The sequence below is a fragment of the Microtus oregoni genome, unplaced genomic scaffold (assembly GCF_018167655.1).
Source record: "Microtus oregoni isolate MIOR12 unplaced genomic scaffold, Mior012 000025F_ref0000491, whole genome shotgun sequence".
Lineage (NCBI taxonomy): Eukaryota > Metazoa > Chordata > Mammalia > Rodentia > Cricetidae > Microtus > Microtus oregoni.
Genome location: NW_024543084.1, coordinates 19,761,042 through 19,782,500, shown reverse-complemented (window position 1 = coordinate 19,782,500; position 21,459 = coordinate 19,761,042). Strand labels below are relative to the sequence as shown.

At 50.3% G+C, this 21,459-nt stretch overlaps 1 protein-coding gene across 2 annotated transcripts in view; it reads left to right on the top strand.

Moving 5' to 3' along the window:
• The window catches only part of Ggta1 (glycoprotein alpha-galactosyltransferase 1 (inactive)), an 81,832-nt gene extending 62,411 nt beyond the window's left edge, over nucleotides 1-19,421 (top strand). For both annotated transcript variants that reach the window (XM_041674686.1, XM_041674687.1), the window contains exons 3-6: nucleotides 4,972-5,037; nucleotides 6,033-6,134; nucleotides 11,594-11,731; nucleotides 16,977-19,421. In XM_041674686.1, the coding sequence (XP_041530620.1) occupies nucleotides 4,972-5,037; nucleotides 6,033-6,134; nucleotides 11,594-11,731; nucleotides 16,977-17,670 (1,000 nt within the window). In that variant the 3' untranslated portion in view covers nucleotides 17,671-19,421. The remainder of the gene's footprint in view (nucleotides 1-4,971; nucleotides 5,038-6,032; nucleotides 6,135-11,593; nucleotides 11,732-16,976) is intronic.
• Nucleotides 19,422-21,459: the final 2,038 nt, after the last annotated feature.

Here is a 21,459-nt window from a genome sequence, read left to right as displayed (position 1 = left end):
GGTTTGTTTCCCATTTCAGGGGATCTGACACCTTCTGGCCTCCATGGGCACCAGGAACAGGAGTGATGCACAGATGTGAATGCAGGCAAAATACCTAAAACATTTTTAACAATGGAGAGAGAGAGAGAGAGAGAGAGAGAGAGAGAGAGAGAGAATCACACAGGGATGCATTTGATTTGAAGCTGTTTGAAAATACAGCGCTATATTTTTGAGCTGGAACAATGACACAGAAGATGATGAAGGTGGCTGGAAGTTACTGAGCATGTGCCTAGCTCCAGGCTGTGTCCAACACCTGCTCTTAGGATAACCATAAAGTGCGAGCGACTCTGGGTGTCAGTTCAGTGTGGTTATCGATGAAGGATTCTGGGAGAGGACAGAAGGAGTTAGAAGGAATGCTGTTAAAGAGGTGTAACATGACAAGCTGGGGACCCGGAATGCCAGGCAGGGCTCTGAATCTTGGATGTCTCCCCTTCTCCTCCTGTCTCCCCTTCATTTCCCCATTCTCCTGCCCCTTCTCTTCATTATTGTCTTCCCTTCTCATGTCTCCCTCTTTCTCCTCATTGTCTCCCCCTGTTGATTGTCTCCTCCCCCTCCTTGCCTTCCTATGGCAAGATGTGGAGTTAGTTACTCCCAAGGCTCAGATATGGGGGTTCTGTACTTCGTTAGCAGAATGACCTTGAGAAGGCTCCAGGACTGCCCCTGCTCTTCAGAGTGAGGGTCGGGGCAGAGTGGCTGCAGTGGAGAGAGGATTCCCTGAGGGTGGGGCAGAGTGGCTGCAGCGGAGAGAGGATTCCCTGAGGGTGGGGCAGAGGAGTGGCTGCAGTGGTGGGAGGATTCCCTGAGGGTGGGGCAGAGTGGCTGCAGTGGTGGGAGGGTGGAGCAGAGTGGCTGCAGTGGAGAGAGGATTCCCTGAGGGTCAGGGCAGAGGAGTGGCTGCAGTGGTGGGAGGATTCCCTGAGGGTGGGGCAGAGTGGCTGCAGTGGTGGGAGGGTGGGGCAGAGTGGCTGCAGTGGTGGGAGGGTGGGGCAGAGTGGCTGCAGTGGTGGGAGGATTCCCTGAGGGTGGGGCAGAGTGGCTGCAGTGGTGGGAGGATTCCACTGCCTGGAAGAGTACCTGGCTGAGTTCACCGGGGCCCCACGTCTATCCTCTGGCTTAGGAGCCAGGAACTTTAAGGCTTGGTCCTAGAGTGCAGGTCTAGGGAGAAGCTGGAAGGGTTAGAGGGCAGGAAGGCTGTGGGGGAGGGTAAGAGGGCAGGAAGACAGGTCGGGGGTAAGAGGGCAGGAAGGCTGTGGGGGAGGGTAAGAGGGCAGGAAGACAGGTGGGGGGTAAGAGGGAAGGAAGGCAGATGGGGGTGAGAGGGCCGGGAGGCAGGTGGAGGGGGTGAAATGGCAGGAAGACAGGTGGGGAGTAAGAGGGCAGGAAGGTAGGTCTTGCTCCCTGGAGCACAGGGAGGAGGAGGGGAGAAGAGATGAAGGCCAAAGAGATCCTAGTAGAATCTACCGAATGAGCAAAGTCAGGCGTAGGACTTGGGCACATTGTCTCTACACAGTGAATGGTTCCGAATGGCACTAAGTCCTGTCACTTTTTTTTCTTTTTTTGAGACAGGTTCTCAATATGTAGTTCTGACTGGTCACTGCTGTGCAGACCAGGGAGGCTTCCAACCTGTGGCCTCTGCCGCCCAAGGCTGGAATGACAGGCCTCAAGCCGCCATACCCATCTGTTGTTTCAATCCCCAGAAGTCTCTCTGATCAGCGCCATCATGAGCCGTGGCCGTCTTGGCCACTGCTGCATCTAGCTACTCCACTGCTCCACACACCACCCCTACAGCTCTGCTCTCCAGCCACGCTTTCCACATTGGCTTCCTGACAGTTCTGCTCAGCAAACCCCCAGAAGGTCCCACAAGCTCTGGCCCAGTTTCCTCGTGGATGCGCCCTTCCTCAGGGCCTCTGCATACTGTTTGCTCTTTGGGGAACACTCTTATCTCATGTCTTTCACCTCGTCCTTCAGAATGTGCTGCCTTCTTCAGGAAGTTCGCCAGGTCCTCCTGAGAAGGGCTCCTGCTTATGCTTACCCGCACTTCTTGGTTAGTGACTTAAGTAGGCCCACGATTGGCCTGTCTTTTCTGTTACATTGTATAGCACTCGTGGGCAAGGACGGGTCTGCCCTGGCTAGCAATGAGTCCCTTCACTCTTGGAGGACATAACCGGCAAGTACTTAGAGAATGAGGGAAGGGAGGTAATCCCCTAAAGTCCCGGCCTTGCTTCCAGGCATCAAGTTAGCTTCATTGCCTTGGCTGGTTAAAGCGACACCCTTGGGTCTGCTCTGCAGAAGGGATCTGAGCTAAATGTCGCAGTCTCTGCCTCCTGAGGGCGGGGGTTGAGGGATAAATCCTCAGTGTGGGGTGGCTGGCAATGATGCTTCCACCTACCCGGGCTTCCTCATTGCCCAGCGTCGGAGAATGCGGTAGAAGAGGACCTTCCTGTCTGTAACAGCTGACGAACCTCAAACGAAAGAAGGGGGGCTAGAGGGGAGATCCCCAAAGCAAAAAACAGGAATTGAGATGGCCAGAAGTCCCTTCCCATCCTTGGCGGTGCTATGGGAATCCCCAGGGCATTTGCTGCTGGTCTCAAGGGAAGGAGAGGCCTGGGAGGAGTGAGAAGGCAGTGAAGCCTCTCTGAGAAGTAAAAGTAAGGTGACGTGTTTTGTTTCTTGTTTGCCCTCAGCCCAGAAGGCTCCTTCTTGTGGATATACCACACAAAGTAAGAGCTCTGAACTCCGGATGCCTCCATCACTTGGTCTCCCACCCACGCTGTTCTCTCCGTGCCAGCCACAGGGGTGCTCAGGCCACAGCGCAGGGGCAGCAAGGAGAGAGGCAAGGAGGAAGCAGATACCTAGGACCCTGGGCTCAGGGTTGTACTCTGCCAGTCCCCAGACTGGTCTCTGTAGAATAGTAACATGCTTTGTCCTCAGTTCTGATCAGGTAACTCTTCAAATGGTGTCATCTGGGAATCGTTGTTGTCTGACTGATGGGGCAGCTGGGTGTTTAGCAGGCGCCTGTATTCCTGGGTGAGGGACTGAGGGAGGAGCTATGTTAAGCTCTACTTTCCTGTCTTTGGCACAGTGGCCAGGAAGCTCAGAACAAATTGTTCTTAACTGCTTGCCTTCATTTCAGTGTAATTCATTCCCAGGTATTACATCTGAAGTGTTTCCTTACCTGCTCAGGGACCTTGGCCACAGGCCCAAGCCCACTACACCCATACCTCAGCTGGAAAAATGAGAGTAAATGTAAAACTTTTATTTGGGATGGGCACGGTCATATGAAAATCCATACTGGAGTCATCAAATCAGGGGGAGGGGGTTGGTGTGTGATATGTGCACGCCTGTGCACATGTGTCTAGGTGTGCTTGCCTGTGTGTGCACCAGCGTGGGCCAGAAGACAGCTTCGAGGATCTTTCCCCGTTATTCTCTGAGTTTTGGAGACAGAGTCTCTCACTGAACCTAGAGATCGTCATTTTTGGCTACACTGGCTGGCCAGCCCACCCCTAGGATCCCCACTGAGAGCGGGATTCTAGATGCACGCCATTCTCTGACTTCCGTGTGGTGCTGGGGATCAGAATGCAGGTCCCCGTGCTCTGAAACAAGTGCTTTGCCTTCAGAGCAGTATTCCCAGCCACCAGGGAATTTAAAAATTTATGTGTCTGTGTTGTGTGTGGGGGTCTGTGTGTGCACATGCTTGTAGGCATGCGTGTGTACACGTGACAATCAGAGGATATCTTGGTATGTTTCTTCCACCTTCTGGGTTCCAGGAATTGAACTTGGGTCCTCAGACTTGGTGGCCAGCCCCTTTACTCACTGAGACATCTTGCTGGCCTTTCTATTTCCTGTGATTTTCATCCTTGCGTTGTTTCCCACCTATAACCACACCGTTAGTCATTGGTCATCGCAGACACCTCCAGATGAACTCTGTGGCGGGTTTCGTAACCAGGAAGGGTGCAGTGTGCCTGTCATCTCGGCAAAGGCCAAGTGGGAGGGTTAGCCTCAGCTGTACAGCAGACCCCTCTCCCCATTAATACTGTGTCCCTGTTCAGGGTCACCTTGCCACCTTATCCATCATCCCCCTTTTTCTCATCCTAGAGACCCCAAATTAGAAACTTTCACAGTGAAAGAGAATATGTAAACTGTCTCAAGTTGGGACTAAGCTGGTTTTAACTGGTTCTCTAACTTCTCCTTTGGCAATCCTCGGACTTCCCAAAGCTGTCGCTGATTGGGCAACTGGGATTTTTCTCAGACTGGCCTTTCATAACACACACACAGGCACACGCACGCATGCATGCACACTTGCACTATCGTTCTTGGGACAGTGCATGGTTTGTTGTTGTTGTTGTTTAATTAAGATTACCCCCAAAGGACTGGGCAGATGGCTCAGTGATTAAGAGCACTGGTTGCTCTTCCAGAGGACCCAGGTTCAATTCCCAGCACACACATGGCAGCTCACAACTGTCTGTAGCTCCAGTTCCAGGGGATCCAACACTTTTATATGGACATACGTGCAGGCAAAAACAGCAATGCACATGAAATAAAAATAGATAATTTAAAAAAGATTACCCCTCATTACAGCCATGTTCATTTTACCGAGCTCCTACATGTGTGCTGTTTCACTGATCATCACCACAGGTACTCCGTTAGCAAGCAGAGCCCTGGACCCAGGCTGTGTGTCTGATTGGTCCCTATCATTGTTCCTGCCCCTCATCCTTCAGGGGTCCCAGGAATGAACCGAGTGCTGGGGGCTTCCTGAAAGGGGACAGCTGAGGCTCCTTGGGTCTGTCCCTCCCTTGTAGTTCACACTTTTGCTTCTCCCTGTTCACTTTTAATAGTCGTATTGGACACTTAAAAAAATGTTGGAAACTCCCTCCATCCAGCTGGGGACCGCCTCGTTTTCTAAAAGTGTTTCTGTTCTTTTACATTTCCTAGAACCCCAGAGGTTGGTGACAGCAGCAGCCCGAGGGAATGGTGGCTCCCGAACTGGTTTAACAATAGGTAAGGGGGTCGGGATGGGTCCCTCCATCCCTAACACTCAGCCATGGCTTTCTCAATCACTCTCTCTGGCTTACTGAACTCATTCAAGGAGTCTCTTTTGTTTTGCTTTTAATTTCTATTGTTATTGTGTGTGTGCTCTGTATGATGTGTGTGTGCGATGTGTATATGTTGTATATGGCTGTGTGATGTGTATATGTGTGTGTATTTATGTGTGATATATGTGTATAGTGTTTATATGTGTATAGTGTTTATATGTGTGATATATATATATATATGATTGTGTGTGTGATGTGTGTATGCGTGTGATGAGTGTGTGTGTGTGAGTGATGTGTGTGATGTGGATGTGTGTGTGGTGTGTGTATGAATGTGTATGTGTGATATGTGTGTGAATGTATGTGTGTAGTGTATGTGATGTGAGTATGTGTGTGGTGTGTGTGTGATCTGTGCATGAATGTAGATACATGTTTACCACAGCACATATGAGGTCAGAAGACAACTTTCAGGAGACAGCGATCTGTCTTCCCACTGTGGGTTCTGGAGGTCAGACTCAGATTATCAGGCTTTCCTGACAAGCAGTTTGACTGAAGGAGCCATCTAGTTCAGAGGAATCTACCTTGCAGGTGGGCTTCTGAGTCCGCTTGCCTCCCTGCCTCCCTCCCTCCCTCCCTCCCTCCCTCCCTCCCTCCCTCCCTCCAGTTCCTTTTCTCCAGTTAAGGGTGAAATTAAGACTGAAGTTGCAGTTTCAGAATAGACATTTCAGTAAGACATTCATTCCTTGGAGCGATGTCCTACTCCTGGAATAACTGAGAGTCACAGGGTCATTGAAACCTAACTGTTTACCAGTGGCAAGAGAGACAGATGTTGTTCCTTTGCCTGGACTATGAGAATCAGCGCGTAGTGCCCTGAGTGATACATTCTCCTGAGCCCGGAGTCTCGAAAGAGTCCCCACCGCCAGCTGCCTGGCCTCACCGTGGCCTCTTTCTCTTTGTACACAGGACCCACAGTTATCGAGAAGAAGCCCTAGAAGGAGGGAGAGAAAAGGTGCAAAATGAAGACAGCAGTGAAGAGCTTCCTCTGTGGGACTGGTTTAGCCCAAAGTAAGGACAGCGACTGCGTGTGCTGAAGTCGGGGCTGGGGCACACCAAGTGTGGTCCCCTGGGAGAGGGGTGTCTTAGCATCCATTAGACCTTCATCCGTGGACTTGGGCTAAGAGACTGAGGTCTGGGTACTTGGAACCAAACGGACTGAGCACTGTGGTAACTGCAGCAAGAAATGGCCAGTGGTAGGGAGAGCACATAGGCCACGTGGGACGGTATGGACCTCTGCAGGGTCTGGGGTGGGCCAAGGAGAGGCTCTGTAGATTCGGTTAACTCTGTGGCATAAGATTCCTGAGCTGAGGAATTCAGGGCCGTGAGTTCACCCATCACACAAGCAAGCAACCAGTGTTCTTCAGAAATTAGGATATGGTAGCTCGGATTTTCCACTCTTGTAGTCATTACCTACTCACGTTTTCAGAAACTAGCCTAAACCGGCTTTTAGAACAAAACAGGAACTAGGGACTTGGCGCCATGCTGGCATGAGGACTGGAGTTTAGATCCCTAGAAGCCATGCAAAGCCAGATGCAGTAGCATGCATATACGCACATACACATGCATACACATATCTACATACACATGCACGTGCACACACACACACACACACATATGCACACACAAATAAAGAGTATTGGTTTGAACTGCCATCGCATTGAAACCTTCCCAAGATTCCAAAATCTATTTCATGGATGAGGAACGGTGAAAGAATGAATGAGTAAATGCGCATGTTTATGTCACATGAATGTGCACCTCCCTGTGAACTCCCGCAGAGCCAGTACACAGCAGGGCATGCGTATTTCCACATCACCATGCCTGCTTTCCGTCTTCCTGCCCAGGAGTTTCTGCGCATTTCCACATGGCAGATTCTCCGTGCTCTGTTTTCCATTATGCCTCTCTCCACTTCCTGGCATCCGGTAGCCTGGAGACGCTGACTCTCCCAGCCGTGTCTGAGCCCTGACCTATATCTGCCTGCCCGCCTGCCATCTCTGTTTGTTTCATGCGACGTACACTGATTTCTCAATTCCACCTTGCCCTGTTTCTCACTTCTGGTCTCAGCAAACAGTCAGTCTGAGCGTGGAAGAGCTGCTCCTCGTCCACCACGGCTTCCTTCTTTTATGGGTTCTTGTTCCCAATTCTCTCCGCAGCTCTCTCCACTCCGCAGCCACACCCCAGCTCAGGCTGCCATGCTCTTTGGGTGATGCTGTCCCGCATCTTTTCTTCAGTCTACTATGTGGTTCCTAAGAGTTTTAAATACTGCCTTACTTGTGAGCATGGAGAAGTCGGAGGACAGCCTGTGGGAGCTGGTTCTCGCCCTCCACTCTGTGGGTTCTGGGGAATCAATCTCTCCTTGTCAGGGTTCCCGTAAGTGTCTTTGCCTGGTGAGCTGTCTTGCTGGCCTAATTCACAGGATTTCAGTACTTTCTCTGGCCACCATTAATGTCCCTGTGCATAAAGACATGCAATTGAAAACCAACTCCCTAGACCCATTCTTCCCCCCAGGAGCTCTGTGATTTTTCTGAACGCTTTTGCTGTGTGTGGTGGAGCTGGGTGCTGAGATCACACAGTGATGAGTGCCCATTCAGAAGGAAAGCAGTGAGGGGTCTGGGTGCTGAGGTCACACAGTGCTGAGTGCCCATTCAGAAGGAAGGTACTTTTCCTCCCTCCTTTTAGAACTCCGTTTGATCTTGGCTAAGGCAGTGGATAGGATAGTATCACAGTGGTTTCCTTGGGGGATGGGGCTGCAGGATTTGATGACCAAGTTGCCTCATGCATAGGTTGCTCCTGGAAGCTGGCCTCCCCCTCATCCTCCCACCACCTCCTCACCTGCACTTCCAGGCTGTCTGGCTTCTCAGTCAAGAGTGGCCAACATGCTGGGCTTGTCAGTGGAACCCAGCAATTAACTGCTGGGAAGTGGAATGTTTCGATTTTTAATTTAGCATTAATTTTTAATAGTGCTGTTTTGTCTTCCTGCTCAAGTATCCAAAGTGATCGCTGGGATTCTTACTCGGCTTCTAGAAGGTGGGTCCTGAGAGGCCATGTGGCTGAGGGTGCCAGCAGGTTGGGCACTCACTGGGACTCGGGTTCTCAAAGGGAAGGACTAGGTGTCATTTCTGTGGGCCAGTGCTTAACTTCAGTTTGGCTTCAGTCCCCTCCCCTCATGGCCTCACTTGTAAAGTGGGTACTGGGGCTGAGATTCTATGCAGGAGTGAAAGGCTTGTTCTTAGCCCCTGGTACACAGGAGGAAACGTTAAATGTGTGCCCGCCCCCCTCTTTCCATTAAGGAGACTTACTGCCTGCTCATACAATCGCACATAATGTTGTGGCTCGTACACAGCATCAGGACTGACTGAGGATGCTGGCTTGGTCGGCTCCTGGGATGTCCTTCCTTGACAAGCCAATACTACCACCCGCAAACAAGGCTGTGGTCCATGAGGGAGGTGAAGTTCACAAATGCTGGGTTTGAGAAATAGAATCTGTGTGTGTTTACTTACTTTTTGTTTTGAAATCCTGTCATTCAGTAAACCAAGACTACAACAGGACTAAATATCGCCAGGGCAAAGCTCTACAGAGAACTCCAACCGAGCCGGGCTTGCGAGTGCCTAACACAGCCACACAGAGGCTCAGCAGTCAGTACTGACAAGACACCACGGCAGCCACCATGGACAAAGGCAAACCCGGGGTTGCAAGTGTCCATCCAAGGAGCAGTAGAGACTGGGGCTCAAAGCCCTGGACTCCAGAGAAGGACTCTCTGGGTTCGAGTCTCAGCTTTCCAAACCCTTAGTAGCTGTGTGACTTCAGGCTAATTACTTAACCTTCCTATTCCAAGTCCTCCATTGATTAGCTAGGAGCCAATTAGTTACTTGCACATGGTGTTGACATAATGTGACCCCTGCAGATCTGGTTCAGAGCACTGGCAGATAATACTGCCTAATGAGTTGCTGGGTAGAGTTGACCAGATGTGACCTGCCTCAGAGAAACACACGGTGCCAAGACTCGCAGGACGTGCTCCGTGTGTGTATATAATTGTCAATATCCGTGACCAGTTACATGGCTTTCTCTGGCTTTGCTTTTCATGCTGGATGAAGGATACAGCATGTCACAGGCCCATGATAAGGACGAGCCCGGCTAGGGTTGACAGAGTCCACTGTGTCATCTCTCATGACAGAAGGGTCCCCACGCACCTGGTGTGCACACTGCAGCAGGTGTGCTGGCACCAGGTGGCCAGGAGAGCAGGTGGCCAGTGGTCTTTCCCTGCCCTGCCACTACACCAAGAAGAGGTACTTTCAGCGGTCCTGGGAAGGAAGAGGCAACACAGCCTGCGGTAGGGGTGGGGCAAGGTCATCTCAAGAGCAGAGCCTGGTGCTGGGCGCCTTCCCCACTCTGCCTCAGGCTCTCTGGAGCGCTTGGCAGCTGTGATGATGGCAGGCACAAGCCAGTGCACACTTGGCCTCCAGCTGCTGTGGAAGGAGCAGGGGACAGTTGCCTAGGCTCCTTCCAGCAGCAGGGCCACGTGCCTGCAGCCAGGGAGCATCAGTGCGTGTCCTGTCTCAGTCTCCCTCCAGACCCACTCACCGCCCCATTGGTAGTCCCCCCCCCCCCGTGAAGCACAAGTAGGGCCAGGACCACTTGGGCAGGTGTCACCCCAGGAGCTGGTGCTCTTTGGGTTTAAATACCAGGAAACATTGTGCAAAGCCAAGCAAACTTGGTCAGGGTGTATTCCACCCAGCCAGGACCTGTCCTCTGTACTTCAGTCTGAGTCTACCCTGCAATCCTGCCCCCATTCCTCCCTGCTCGGCTCTGCTGCCTCCTGTCCTGCACTCAGCCTTCGGAGGCACTGTTGCTCCCTGCCTGGCTCCCTGTTGGTGTTGCTGTCTCATTTGAGCTTTCTGAGTATGAAAACAAGCCTCCTGCTCACTTTTGTGTTCCCAGTGAAGAGACTGTGGGCAGGGGAAAGGGTCTTTGCCAGAGTCCTGCTTTCGGGCCGCGCCTGTGCTCCTCTCCAGGAAGTCCCTCCCTTTCGGGACATTCTGTGTTCTTGTCTGTAAGTGGAGTTGGTGATGTCAGTGTCCAGAGCAGCCCTGACGATGCACCGATGGGAGAGACCGGACTAGGACTGGAGAGAGGATGTGTGGATGAAGCTCTTGCTCTGCTCTAGGGAGAGTTCAGACCCCCCGCAGCTGTGTGAGATGCTGGCTGGGTGTGACAGCCTGCCGGAGAGTCACTGCTCAGGGGAGACTGGATCCCCAGATCAGCTGAGTGAGGAGACTAGTCCGCACCGATGAACTCTGCGTTCATTTGAGAGACCCTGTCTCAGGGAATAAAGACTGCCAACATCAACCTTGAGTGTACACACATTGCACTTACATACGTGCAGACATGCATACAGACAATGCTTCCCACATGTGCAAAGGTTTTTAAGGTTCTTAAAGTGCGAGAATAGTGAAAATGAGAGGATGGGGATCATGTGATGTGTCCATCTTGGGGAGAGGAACACATAAAAATTTTAGTGAACCCCCCCCCCGGCTCTGTCTTTGGGGGCACTAACTGTCATTTAAGTACTGGCAAGAGTGTGCGTAACTGACTGGTAGATGCACGGGCCCGCCCACCATTGAGCCATCCTTGTTCCCACAGCAGCCTGGCCTGCGTCGTTTCACAAGTTGTTAGAACTTCTGAGACCTTGTCCTAGCGAGAGAAGCTCCCCCTCTGGCTGCTACAAGTCTGAGTTTTTCTCTTCCCACAGCAGGAGTCTCCTGGAGAAGTCTCCAGGTACACATCTCAATAGCCTATGAGCCTAAGGGAGGGACACACATCTCCAGAGTGTGTTACCCTGCAGGCTGATGACACCAGCCCCCCCCCCCCCCCCCCCCCCCCCCGCCAGTATGGGGCAAACAGGAAGAGGCCTTTGTCTCTCAGCTCCAACTTCCTTCTCTCATCCCCCTGCATCACATCTTAGGGTCTTCTTAGACCCTGATGATATTCTCAAGGGCAATTAACAACCCAAACATGTCAGTTAGGGCTGGAGAGAAACGCAAAGGTGCCTGGATAATCGTTCATGAGACCTGAGTTCTATTCCCAGTACCTTCTAAAGGCAGTTTGTGGGTACCCGCCTATAACCTCAGTACTTGGAAGATGAAGTACTTGGAAGTACTCAGTACTTGGAAGATGAAGTGGTCCTTGACGGGGGGGGGGGGGGGGGGGGGGGGGGGGGGGGGGGGGGGGCTTAGGGTCAGTCTTGGCTACAAGAGTAGACAGTGTCTTATGATGAGAATCCGAGAAGGTGCCTGAGCACACGAAGTGCGGCCCGTGCGAAGGTCACACCTCCTCGCCAAGCATTCTGGGATGAAGCTTCAGTTAGAATCCAGGGACAGCTGCCGAGGATCTTGCTAGCCTCCTCTTCCTTAACCAGTCTCTCACCTTAGCATGGAGGTTCTGACCCATGGTGTTGCCCTCTTTGTCACCAGGAACCGCCCGGAGGTTTTGACGCTGACCCCGTGGAAGGCGCCGATTGTGTGGGAAGGCACTTACAACAGAGCCCGGCTGGAAAAGCATTACGCCAGACAGAAAATCACCGTGGGGCTGACGGTTTTTGCCGTGGGAAAGTAAGCAAACTGACAAAGTTGCCCTTGATATTTTTGTTGTTGTACCATCAAAGCCTTTGTGAGGGACCTGTAGCCCACAGAGGCTACTTTCTCTAAGTTGCCGGGCAGGAGACTTCTATCTCCCTTTCTATGAAGGGGAGGAACAAAATCAAGAGTAGGTAAGCCCACCCATTCCCGCCTCGGAGGGGAGGGAAACTGTCTTCAATGCTACTGGGACCCAGAGCCAGCAGCATGCCCACCGCCCACCCCCTGACCGCCAGGGCTTTCCGAGGGAGCAGCAAACACCAGCTGCTGGCTGGCTGGGATGTAAGCGCTCCTCCTGTGCTCTTAGCACTCAGGGCCAAGGACAGGGGTTGCAGAAGTTCTGGGAGTGGGCTGTGTGCACTGTGACCTCCATGTTCTTCCCTGGGTTCCTCTGGTCCTGTCTACCTGATCATCCTGGAGATATCAGGATTCAGGGACAGTCGCCATGGGTCTTGCTGGCCCCTTCCTTGGTCAGTCTCTCACCTTAGCTGGCATTTCAGTAACCACTGAACCTGCTGAGATGGGACCAGTTCTGGCTGCGGCAGCTTCCATTTCCGCATTCAGAACATTTGATGCAGAGAAGTTGTACTCATCCTTACATGAAGCTTGGGCCGTGCTATTGGTTTTAAAGTATAACCCATTTTGCTTTCCTAGTGTATTAAATGTTTTCTCCTAAATAAAATAATAGATTTGATTTTTCTTTTTTCTTCTTTCTTCTTCTTCTTCTTTTTTTTTTTTTTGAGGCAGAGTTGTGTTTTTAAGGATGTTTTAAGAAAGGCTGAGTGAGGATTATGAAAGAGCTACCAACAAAGTAAGGCATACTGGAGAGCATGGGGGTGGGCTTTTTTTTTTTTAAGTTTTGTATCTAATATATGTGTGTAGGTCAGAGGACGATTTTCTGGAGTTGGCTCTCTTCTCCCACTGTGTAGGTTCTGGGGGTCCAACTCAAGCCTTCCGGTTTGGCACAAGTACCCATCCATGCTGAGAAGTCTTCTCGGTTGTGCTGCCTTTTCTGCCCTCTGGCCTCTGTGTTGCTCCCTCTTCTGAGAAAGCTACACCGCCAGCAAGACGTTGAGTCCCCTGCCCTGTTCGAAAGGAGTAGAAGGAGCAGGCTGGCCTGACCTTGAGCTTTGACAAGGACCTAAAAGAAGGCACTGTGATGACGTCCCAGGACCCCACAGTGCTGTCTTGGGGAAGTTCCAGCATTGCTCAGGGTGCTGAGCCCCTGAGGACTAATGGCATGCCAGTGGGAAACAGTGGCTGTGTGGTTTGGATGTTTCAGAATCTGTGTTGTTTAGCGGTCGGTTTCAAGACTCAACTCAGCACACCTGTCCGGCCCAGCAGGGATAAAACAGTCATGTTTCACATTGATTGAATCCTGATGTTCCCCCAAAGAACAGAATGAACTCACTGTCCCACGATGCTATCAACCATCCAATCACAACTTTGCGGGGAAAACAAAAAACAAAACAACAAAAAAGCCCCTGAGTCTATCCCACCTCCTGATGAAAGCTGTGCCCCCAAGCTAGGCAAGTCTGCAGTGCTCCCAGGTAGGCAAGGCCACAGTGCTCCCGGCTAGGCAAGGCCGCAGTGGTGACTACACTTTTCTGGAGCAATGCCTACAGGGAGATGTGAGGTTTGCCTGGAGTCACCTGTTATACTTTAACCTCTATGTCACAGTGATTCCCCCCTCCTACACACACATACACACACACACACACACACACACACACACACACGTCTGTCCTGGCCTCTTTTACCACTGGGATGTATTTGCCCACCTACAGAATCAGAACTAGAAACCCTGGGACTTCCCAGTGCCAACAGGAAAAGTACAGTTTATTTCAATGGCAGAGAACAACCCAAGTGTTGATAAAAACAAACAAAAGAAAACACTACCAATCATGATTGCATTCAGAGCGCTGTGATTGGCTAGTTGTGTGCTCAGTAAACTGACTGTGGTCTGTCTTCTCTGGGTATAAGTTGGAGGTTCGGAAAGGGACCGTCTGACTTCTCTCGTCTCTGCAGTCTCCTTGGTGTCTCAGGAAGGCAGTCTGTAGCTTGAGCTTATAGAAGACATCACTGTAATCACCTGAATGAGAAAAAAAGTCAAATTGATGTATCTCATTTATTAGAATGGCAAAAAATCAACAATACCAAATGTTGGGAAATACATAAAGCATTCGGAAGCCTTGTTTATTGCTAGTGGGACTACAAAATGGTGCGGCCACTTTGGAAGAAATTTTGTCAGTTGCTTGCAAAACTGAACATGTTCTTATCATAATCTAGCGATCACATTCCTTGGTATTAATCCAAGTGAGTTGAAAGCATGTCTACACAAAAGCCTGCATATAGGTATTTTTAGGAGCTTTCTTCATAATTGCTAAAACTTGGAAGCCAACAAGTGTTCCCTTTACAGGTGAATGTAAGAATAAGCTGTGGTCAGTTCAGACAACCAGATATTATTCAGTACTGAAAAGTGAGCTACCAAGTCACAGGAAGCATGGAGAACTTTTTGTCACTTGTCACTAAGTGAAGAACAGAATCCAGAAAGGTTCTTGTCCTGGCAGTGTCTGTCACCTCTGGAGTCACCAGAGAGGAGGGGCTTTCACGTGACACAGCTGGGGTCACCAGAGAGGAGCCTCAATTGAGAAAATGCCTCCAATAAGATCTCACTGTAGGGTATTTTCTTAATTAGTGATTGATGAGGGAGGGCCCATCCCATTGTGGGTGGTGCCATCCTGGGCTGGTGGTCCTGGGTTCTATAGTAAGGCAGGCTGAGCAAGCCATGGGGGGCAAGGCAGTAAGCAGCACCCTCCATGGCCTCTGCATCAGCTCTGCCTCCGGGTTCCTCCCTGCTGGAGTTTCTGTCCTGACTTCTATGGTTCTTTCCTTATGATGTCTATGGGCTGCAGTGTGAGTGTGAACTGGCTGGCTCTTTCCTTCTGACTTCTGTGGGCTACAGTGTGAGTGTGAACTGGCTGGCTCTTTCCTTCTGACGTCTATGGGCTGCAGTGGGAGTGTGTGCTGGCTGGCTCTTTCCTTCTGACTTCTGTGGGCTACAGTGTGAGTGTGAACTGGCTGGCTCTTTCCTTCTGACTTCTGTGGGCTACAGTATGAGTGTGAACAGGCTGGCTCTTTCCTTCTGACTTCTGTGGGCTACAGTATGAGTGTGAACTGGCTGGCTCTTTCCTTCTGACGTCTATGGGCTGCAGTGGGAGTGTGTGCTGGCTGGCTCTTTCCCTCTGACATCTATAGGGTGTAGTGTGAGTGTGAACTGGCTGCTCTTTCCTTCTGACATCTATAGGCTGTAGTGTGAGTGTGAACTGGCTGGCTCTTTCCTTCTGACGTCTATGGGCTGCAGTGGGAGTGTGCGCTGGCTGCTCCTTCCTTCTGACTTCTGTAGGCTGTAGCGTGAGTGTGTGCTGGCTGCTCTTTCCTTCTGACGTCTATGGGCTGCAGTGTGAGTGTGCGCTGGCTGCTCCTTCCTTCTGACTTCTGTAGGCTGTAGCGTGAGTGTGTGCTGGCTGCTCTTTCTTCTGCCCTTGCTCTTGGTGTTCTAGCAAAGCACCCGTCACCCAGGACAGGTCCACGCTGTCCTGCTCCTGCTTCTGGAGGAGGCAAAGCTATAGTACCAGGAGCAAGACTGGCGACTGAGGAGCTGAGGGAGAGAGAAGGGAAAAAGAAGGGCCTAGAAGATTCTTAAGGAGTGAAGCTGTTCTGGGTGTAGCTGACTTTGTGCTTTTGCACATTTCCCTGCATGAACCTTAGTATAAGCTAGGTGTGCATCAGTGGAAGTGTGACAGCTGTCACAAACCTGCCACCTGGGGCATGGTGGCCCTGTAGGGAAGGCTGTGCATGTGTCTAGGCAGGAGGTGTGTGGGTACTCTCAATACTTTCAGCTCTATCTAAAAAAAGACATGTGTTAAAATAGAGCCAGGCTGTAGCACGGCTGACTGCACGGTGTGCATAGAGCTCTAGGTTTGATCCCAGGCACCACAAAGTCTGCAGACATTGTGGCACATTGCAATCTTACCAGGAGTATAAGAAGCTCAAGGCCATCCTTGATACATTCCCTGTATCACAGAGGATGGGGTGGTGCTGATGGGAGTAGATCTCCATCCTCTGCACATTCCCTGTATCACAGAGGATGGGGTGGTGCTGATGGGAGTAGATCTCCATCCTCCGCACATTCCCTGTATCACAGAGGACAGGGTGGTGCTGATGGGAGTAGATCTCCATCCTCTGCATATTCCCTGTATCACAGAGGACAGGGTGGTGCTGATGGGAGTAGATCTCCATCCTCTGCACATTCCCTGTATCACAGAGGATGGGGTGGTGCTGATGGGAGTAGATCTCCATCCTCCACATCATACCCTGTATCACAGAGGAGGACGGGGTGGTGCTGTGCTTAGACTTAACCTAACACAGAGAAGGTAAGGATGTTATGAATCGATAGTGGACTTGGGCAACATACTTTCTTTCTGTTTGGCCTGGCAACAACGCTGGCCTTTTTGGGCTGTTGAAGTACACTTTTGACAGCAGGCTTCTAAATACGGGAACGGAGCCTCAGGATGAAACTTACTCAGTAGTTGGGAACACATACCTCTCAGGCTGGCCAGCTTCCAGGAGCAAGAGGGCAGGACTGTGCATGCCCAGTTGTTCTTACTAAGTTGGCAGTGGGAGAAGTTTCCACTTTCCCCAGGGACTGGGGGACCAGCTGGCGCAGAGGAGCCAGGATGCTGTGCTAACGTGTTCCTCCACATGCAAACACATACCCGGTGTGTGGAGAAGTCATTCCTGTGGCACAAATAATAAAAACCCAGAGACAGATGCTGGGGTCCAAGCTGAAGATCAGAAAAGCAAAGCAGCCACCCACTAGAGAGACCTTTTACCTCTACTAAATCTTAATACAGAATCCTCAGACCCCACTCTCCAGTGAGTTCCTGTGTCTTCCCCTTTATTCCTCTCTCTGCCCAGCCATATCACTCTTGTTTCTGTCTCCCTAGTGCTGGGGTTAAAGGTGTGTGACCCCCAGACACTGGGATTAAAGGTATGTGCCACCACTCCCTGGCCCCTAGTAGCTTAGCTTTGTACCCTGATCCTCAAGCTGTAGTATTAAAATACAAATAAAATACACTACACAATCCCCTCCTAAACGTGACATCCAGAGCACCCGAGTGTAACGGCACATGGTTGAGTGTGTTCCTCTCTGTTTCAGGTACATTGAACACTACTTGGAAGATTTCCTGGACTCTGCTAACAGGTACTTCATGGTTGGCCACAGGGTCATATTTTATGTCATGATGGACGATACCTCCAGAATGCCCTCCATCCACCTGAGTCCTCTGCACTCTTTGCAAGTGTTTGAGATCAAGTCAGAGAAGAGGTGGCAGGACATCAGCATGATGCGCATGAAGACCATTGGGGACCACATCCTGGCCCACATACAGCACGAGGTCGACTTCCTCTTCTGCATGGATGTGGACCAGGTCTTCCAAGACAGTTTTGGTGTGGAGACTCTGGGCCAGTTGGTAGCTCAGCTGCAGGCCTGGTGGTACAAGGCCGGCCATGACGAGTTCACCTATGAGAGGCGGGAGCTGTCGGCGGCGTACATCCCATTTGGACAGGGGGATTTTTATTACCACGCAGCCATTTTTGGAGGAACACCCATCCATATCCTCAACCTCACCCGGGAGTGCTTCGAGGGAATCCTCCAGGACAAGAGGAATGACATCGAAGCGCAGTGGCACGACGAGAGCCACCTCAACAAGTATTTCCTTTCCAACAAACCCACGAAAATCTTATCCCCAGAGTACTGCTGGGACTACCACATAGGCTTGCCTTCGGAGATCCGAAACGTCAAGGTGGCGTGGCAGACAAAAGAGTATAATTTGGTTAGAAGTAACGTCTGACCTCAGATTGGGCCGGTAGATTTCTAAATTTGACAGAGAATTATTCTGGCTAATTCCTCAAAAAAAAAAAAGTAATAACGGTTAATGTTAATTCAAAAATCAAAATCAAAACCCACCAACATGGCAAACACGTACTATTTCTCCGTAGAGCTTTGAGCCTTGTAACATGTGAGAAAGAGGCTATGGTAAGTGATCGAGTGTAAATTCACAGTGATTTCTTATATATCCTGGGCGTGGGGAAAGTACTACATAAGCTGAAATCAAAATTAATGTGCCCTAGGTAAAGAAAAAGCCAGAATGTTCTACCCAGTATGTTAGACTGCTTACTGGAAAATAGGGTGCTAAAAGAAATGCTGGATCAGAGTGAGGTGCACTGTGCCCTCGGTGCACCGTCTTCCTGGTTGTGGGGATGCTAGGGCAATGCAGAGAGACGTCACAGCACGAGACGGTAGGAGGACTTCACAGCTGGTGGCTTCAGGCCACGGGCGGTCCAGGCCCCAGTTATTGTTTGGCTTCTGTGCATAAAGAAGGTCGTATCGTGGTGGCACCTGTTCAGAGTCCCAGTAATATGGGGCTGACCACTTAGAGACTGCACTATGCTGGAGGGACATGGCATGGGGTTGTGCCTGAACTAAGTTGCAGGTGCAGGCAGTGTTCTTAACAATGGCTACTAGCAGAAATTGAAAGGAAGGTGCGTTTTGTTTTGCCCAAGTTATATTCAGTGGTGAACACTGGTGAGGGGAGGGGATAGCTTTAGAGAGAATGCTTTTCCACCGGCAGACACTCTGTCATCTTCTGGTCCTACCACCTGCTCTGAACCTCAAGGTTCTCCGCCTGGAGAACTGACAGGAAGAGAAAACCTGCGGTCACGTGACCTCGTTTCCCCTGCTTTGTCTACACTATGCAGGTGCAGCAGCCGTCTGTATAACAACCGGAAACATCACTGTAACTGAGCTGCTAGACGTTCAGTCCCCTCTTCTGAGAGACGCTGAAGATCTATACCAGTGGTTCTCAAACTTCCGTTGTGACCCTTACAGTGGGTACACCTCGGCTGTCTTACATACCAGATATTTACATCATCATTCATAACAGTAGCAAAATTATAGTTATGAAGAAGCAACAAATAATTTCTTGGTTGGGGTCAGCACCGCATGAGGAGCTGTAGTAGAGTCTCGTGGCATTGGGAAGGTTGAGACCGCTGCTGCATATGGTGACTCACCAGTCAGTGTGAAGGGGCTGTCGGGCCGTATTTCCATATATGCATATATTTATATTTTGCTTGTCTTCCAGTTGTCATCTGTTTCCATTTTCAAGCAGTTTATCTAAAAAGCCATTGCACTGATTGACGTACAGTGTGAAGGGCTTCAATAAAAAAAGCATCTTACATTTGTCTACTTTGCACCACCTCTTGCTCTTCAGTTGTTAAAGGAAAAAGTCACGTGCCCAGCTGCAAGAAAACCCCACAAAATTCCCAACTTGGTGGGCATTGCAAAAGGAAGTGGATTCCGCCTCCCTGCCGCCGAGGCTGCTGGACCAGGCTGAACTGGGAGAGTTGAATGTCTAAGTCCTGAATGATCGATTCTGAAGCGTGGGGAAAAGCTGAAGAAGTTTTGAGGGAATTTCTTGATTTTTTAAAGTTTATCTAAATTTAAATCCTTAATGAGTAAATTTAGGATTTTATTAAAGATAATGTTTAAACATTTTTTGAATAAAAATTCTGGTTTACAATTGAATAAATTATTTTCTCAGTATATTCTGGTCTGGTCATGGATTATGTATCTTCTCCTAAATATGTTCAAAAGGATCAATTATGATTGTCTGTAATCATGCAGGATTTTAGGACCTTAGCTGTAGAAAAGCTCTCGTGACCTCCTGTGACCTCCTGGACCTGTCTGACTACAAAGAGCAGACTTGTCTGTCTCCCTTTCTCCCGTGTGTGTGTGTGTGTGTGTGTGTGTGTGTGTGTGAGAGAGAGAGAGAGAGAGAGAGAGAGAGTAGAGGCCAGGAGTTGACCTTCGATGTCTTCCTCAGGACTTATCCACTCTATCTTTGGAGCCAGGGTCTCATTGCCCATGAATGGAGCTCACTGATTTGGTTAGACTAGCTGGCCAGCGAGCTCCAACAAGGTTCTGCCATCTCTACAGCTGCCTGCCTCATACCCAGATACTTTATGTGGGTTCTTGGGAATCCAGTTAATCGACTCAGCCATTTTCCCTGCCCACGCATGCTCCCAGTATACTCCCCGCAACCCCCCCCCCCCAGTATAAAAGACATTGTCTATAAGGGAGTGATAGATTGGGTTAGCCGAAATAACAAGGCTGCTCTAACTGACTGGTACGTCAATGTGAGGTCCGAGACTGACTAAAATGGAGAGAGAAAGCAGGAGGAGCCCCAGCGTTTCTCTCTGCTTCGTGACTATAGGTGCAGTGTGACTGAGCTGCCTCACGTCCCGGCTGCCACAACTTCCTCCTTCAGGGTCTGGCAGACAGAACCCTCTTCCTGTGGTTCGCAAGCTGAGAACTCAGGGTTGTGGCTTGTGTTCAGGCTGAGGCTGTAGCTGAAGCAGACAGAGTCTGGTGCCAACTAGGGGGCAGGAGGCCTGGCATGCGTTTGCCCTTTCTGCAAAGCAGTGGCTCTCCGCTTTGGACTCACTCCCCTCTCTGCCCTCGCAGCCATTTGGCAGTGGCTCCTCACAACTGGTGTGTGAGTGTGGATACTACTGGCATTTAGTGGGTAGATATAAGGAGCACCTCTAAATGATTCACAGTGCACAGATGCACAGGGCGCTAAACCCCACCCCAAGACATGTCCTTAGTGCCAGTCTCGGAGCCTGGTGCCCTGCTCTTTCAGATCTCACTAGCAGAAAGCGTCTTGTTCATGTGGGAAATGGCCTGATTAAGTGTCAGGAGTTCTTTTTTTTTTAATTTATTAGATTTTTTTTTTTTTAAAATACCAATCCAAGGTCCCACACCCTCCCACCCCACCCCCATCCAATCCTCAGAGAGGGTAAGGCACATTGCTTTGTGGAGGGTCCAAGGCCCTCCCTACTATATCTAAGCTGAACAAGTTATCACCCAAAGAGAATAAGATTCCAAAAAACTAGTATATGCAGTAGAGATAAATCCCGGTGCCACCGCCAGTGTCCCCTCAGTCTGCCCCAGCCATGCAACTGTCAACCACATTCAGAGGGACTAGTTTGGTCCCATGCTTGTTCCTTCCCAGTCCTGCTGGAGTTGGTGAGCTCCCAGTAGCTTAGGTAAACTGTTTCAGTGGATGAACCCTTCATGGTCTTGACCTCTTTGCTCATAGTCTCATTCCTTCCACTCTTTAACTGGACCTTTGGAGCTCAGTCCAGTGCTCTGATGTGGGTCTCTGCCTCTGTTTCCATCTGTTGTTGGATGAAGGGTCTATGGTGATATTTAAGATATTCATTAGTCTGACTACAGGGCAAGGCCAGTTTGGGCACCCTTTCTATTGCTTGGGGTCTTAGCTGTGGTCATCCTTATGGATTAATGGGAATTTCTCTAGAGCCAGGTTTCTGCTAATCCTATAATGGCTCCCTCAGTCAAGATATCTCTTTGCTTGTTCTCACCTCTGTCCTTCCTCCATCTCAACTATCCCATTCCCTCAAGTTCTCAACCCTTCCCTTCTCCCTTTCTCTTCCCCTTCTCCCCTCCCTTCTCCCTCCACCCCCATGCTCCCAATTTTTTCAGGATATCTTGTCTGTTTCCAATTTCTAGGTGGGTCTATATTTTTTTTGGGGGGGGGTCATCTTATTACTTAGCTTCT